This window comes from Rhincodon typus, chromosome 44, assembly GCF_021869965.1.
Source record: "Rhincodon typus isolate 14 chromosome 44, sRhiTyp1.1, whole genome shotgun sequence".
Taxonomy (NCBI): Eukaryota; Metazoa; Chordata; class Chondrichthyes; order Orectolobiformes; family Rhincodontidae; genus Rhincodon; species Rhincodon typus.
The window spans coordinates 195,640-199,594 of NC_063375.1; the positions used below are offsets into that span (position 1 = coordinate 195,640).

Below are 3,955 nucleotides of genomic sequence, written 5' to 3' on the forward strand. Positions count from 1 at the left end.
GCGACAGACCCACGCCCCACCGGTACCGTACCCCAGTGTCATACAGCGACAGACCCGTCCCCCACCAGTACCGTACCCCAGTGTCATACAGCGACAGACCCGTCCCCCACCGGTACCGTACCCCAGTGTCATACAGCGACAGACCTGTCCCCACCGGTACTGTACCCTAGTGTTATACAGGGACAGACCTGTCCCCACCGGTACTGTACCCCAGTGTAAAACAGCGACAGCCCCGTCGCCACCGGTACTGCACCCCAGTGTCATACAGCGACAGCCCCGTCTCCGCCGGTACTGCACCTGTGTTATACAGTGACAGAAGCCAACTAATGCTTGCTGACCTCTAGGTAGTCAAGAGGCAGGAAGGTCTCCGGCTCCCCCCGCTGCTCCTTGATGTATTGGATGCAGTCCCTGCCAGTCTTCTCCGTGTCCACAATAATGGCGTCCATGTTTTTCCCGAGTACCTTGGTGACAGCAATCTGATATTTCTTCTGTGTGGGCTGACACAGATCAATCAGACGGCCATACTGCAAGGAAAATGGTGGAGGGGTAGGGGTGGGGATTTAAAAAGAGAGAGAGAGGGAGAAAATATTAAACATGGCAAGGCGTACAGGAACAGTGCTGGACAGGACAGGGACGATGAAATGGAAGATCAGCCTCAAACTCGCACACACGGATGGACGTGCTGCACACCCCCCTTCCTTCTAATTTTTATGACACCCTCTCAGGTAGTTACATTTACAGAACTTGGCCATGTGAGAAAATGCAAATTGGACGATAACAAACAATTGGGTGAGATAGGGAAAAGGGTCATCAGGACGCAGATCGGCGAGGACGGATCTTCTGCTGCAACGGTAGCATCCATACCTCCGAGTCGGGAGTCCTGGGTTCAAGGACCATCTGCTCCAGAGGAGTGGAATAAAATCTCTGAACAGAGTGATTAATAATATCTGTTCCTGGTCCTATGCTCGCTCACCCCCACAGACACACACACACAGAGGATGAGAAATATTTGATTTGAACCTACAAAGATACTGGGCGAGGTGGGTCTGTGCAAACAGAAGGCAGACCACAATCAGAGGGCTATTTATCTGTTGAATTCTCTCTCCCAGGAGAACAGTTGAGGCACTGAATGCATCCGAGTCCAGGTGAGGCACTGAATGCATCCGAGTCCAGGTGGGACAGATTTTTGATCGATGAGGGAGTTTGAGGTTTTTTTTGGGGGCAGACAGGGAAGTGAAAATCTTATCAGCTATGATCTTACTGAATAGCCAGAAGTCACATGACTCTAGGTTATAGCCCAACAGGTTTATTTAAAACCACAAGCTTTCAGAGCGCTGCTCCTCCGTCAGGTGAAGCGGAGGGAGGCGCACAAGCACGGACTATATAGGCAATAGTGTCAATAGATAAGTACAAATTACTGCTGACACTCTTAATTACCTAGAATTATCTCTCAGCCTATATTGCCTGTGCCTGTGCGCCCCCCTCCACTTCACCTGATGAAGGAGCAGCGCTCTGAAAACTTGTGATTTTAAATAAATCTCTTGGAGTATAACCTGGTGTTGTGTGACCCCTGACTTTGTCCATCCCAGTCCAACACTGGTACCTACACATCTTATTGGAAAGTGAAACAGGTTCAATGATCTGAAAGACTTTCTCCTGCTGTTATGTCTTGCATTCTCATTCAGCCCAGCTTGACAACAACCTAATCCGCTCATTACAGGTTTGTAGTTGAAAAAGGCAACACCTCTTGAGGTGCCCTGGACGACCAGGAGGCCCAGGTTCAAATCCCACTTGCGCTAGAGGTGCACGATAACATCTCTGATTAGTTGATTAGAAAAATACGTTAAACTTTTTTTAAGTTTAGAAAGATGTTCTATGTCGCGCAGACTTGATGGGCAGAAGGGCCTGTTCCTGCGCTGTACTGTACTGTTCTTCATTTATTGTGTTTATCGTTTATTGTGTTTGACTCCCTAACATCTCAGTGTCAAAGGCTCCTAAAGTGGGCAAAATTATTTCAGTAACTTGATATGCGGCAGCGTTAAGAAAGAATCTTTTCCTGATACATCAAACTGACTTATGGTTAACCCTTTACGATGTAGTCGTCTGCCCCTAATTGGCGTGAAACAACTTTCGGAGTACACTCTGTTATTTCCCACATCCTACAGGAGGGACCACATGTGACATTACTCCAGGTCAGCTGTGATCATAGAATAGTGGAGCTGCTTCAAAGAGCCTAATGGCTTACTCCTGTTCCTAGTGTTTATATCTTGATGTCTGGGGTGGAAAACACTCTCCACCAGGTGGCTTGCCATCAGAGGGGAGTGTAACAGAGTTTAAAAGGCAGGAGAAGCAAATGCCATCACACCTTTGCAGTTTCCGACATCTGTTCCCAAGTGTGCAGAAAGAGAATTTAACGAAGATAATTTTGAAAAGGAGAACATTCCAAAGAGGGACACAGACAGGCAGGGACATTGGTACTTTACTGCAAACAGCCAGCACTGAAACAAACAGCCTCCTTTCGTGTTAAGCGATTCCAGGACAAATATTCCAACTTGAGTCTTCCCCCGTATCTACTGTATTATGTGTTGGTTAGCTCAGTTGGCTGAACAGCTGGTCTGCAATGCCAAGTGACACCAACAGCACGGGTTCAATCCCCGCACTGGCTGAGGTTACCACGGAGACCCTACTTTCTTAACCTCATCTGAGGCGTGGTGACCTCACCACCCATCATCTCTCCTTCTAAAAAGAGAGAACAGCCCTACAGTCCTCTGGGACTGCGGTGACTTTAGCACTCCCCTATCTGACTGGGCCTCTCTAATCCTTTCCCATATCTCACACCCATTGTGTTTGCCGCTCTCGGGTGTACTTTCTGACCCAGCCGCGATGGACACACCACCACCCCGACCCTCGAGTCACGCACCACAGAGCCTGGGTAGAGGCGTTTAATGCTCTCCATGATCTCCGCCTTACGCTGCTGGCGACTGCTCTCCTGCCGGTCAATGCGAGCATCACCTAGCTGTTCCATGACCTGATTCAGCTCCATGTTAATCTCATCGATGCGCCGTTTCGCTGCCTCCACCTCCTCGGTCAGCTTGGCCTCCTGCGCCTGCTGCTCCTCCAGCGACTGCCTGCGGCAGGAAAGGGTGCACGTCAGCCAGAGGGAAAAGCCATCGCCTCAACTTCCATTCACACTGCACTCTCATGTGCGAGCGCAACAAGCACAGACCCATATGACCACTGACCCAATCGGGCACCCTCACATAGCCCCATGCGAGTGCACGCACAATCTTGGTGTCATAGGTAGACAGGGTGGTGAAGAAAGGCATTTTGCACACTTGGCTTCATTGGTCAGAGCACCGAGTACAGGAATTGGGACGTCATGCTGCGGTTGTACAGGATATTACAGAGGCCACTTTCCGAGTACTGCGAACAGTTCCGGACTCCCCGTTTTAGGGAGGATGTTACTAGCTTGGAAAGGGGGCAGAAAAGATTTACGAGGATGTTATCAGGACTGGAGGGTTTGAGTTACAAGGACAGGCTACATAGGTGGGATGTTGTTCCCTGGAGCGTGCAAGGTTGAGGGGGCGGCCTTATAGAGGTTTATAAAAACATGAGGGGCATAGATAAGGTGAATAGTAATGGCCTTTTTCCTATGGTACAAGAGTTCAAAAAGAGAGGGCATACAGTTAAGAGAGAGGAGAAAGATTAAAAATGGACCTGAGGGGTAACCTTCTTCCACACAGAGCGTGGGTGCATATATGGAACGAGCAGCCAGAGGTAGTAGAAGATGCAGATACAATTACAACATTTTAAAGATATTTGGACAGGTATATGGATAGGAAAGGTTTAGAGGGATATGGGACAAATGCAGGCACGGTGGATTGGTGGTTAGCACTGCAGCCTCAAAGCACCAGGGAGCCACATTCAATTCCACCTGCAGGTGACTATCTGTGTG

At 49.2% G+C, this 3,955-nt stretch overlaps 1 protein-coding gene across 1 annotated transcript in view; it reads right to left on the bottom strand.

Annotated features, from left to right (window-relative positions):
* Positions 1-3,955, bottom strand: part of LOC109923263 (structural maintenance of chromosomes protein 1A) — a 30,904-nt gene that overhangs the window by 23,006 nt on the left and 3,943 nt on the right. The window contains exons 5-6 of the mRNA XM_048619925.1: positions 2,921-3,128; positions 339-524 (exon numbers count right to left, since the gene is read on the bottom strand). Of these exons, the coding sequence (XP_048475882.1) occupies positions 339-524; positions 2,921-3,128 (394 nt within the window). The remainder of the gene's footprint in view (positions 1-338; positions 525-2,920; positions 3,129-3,955) is intronic.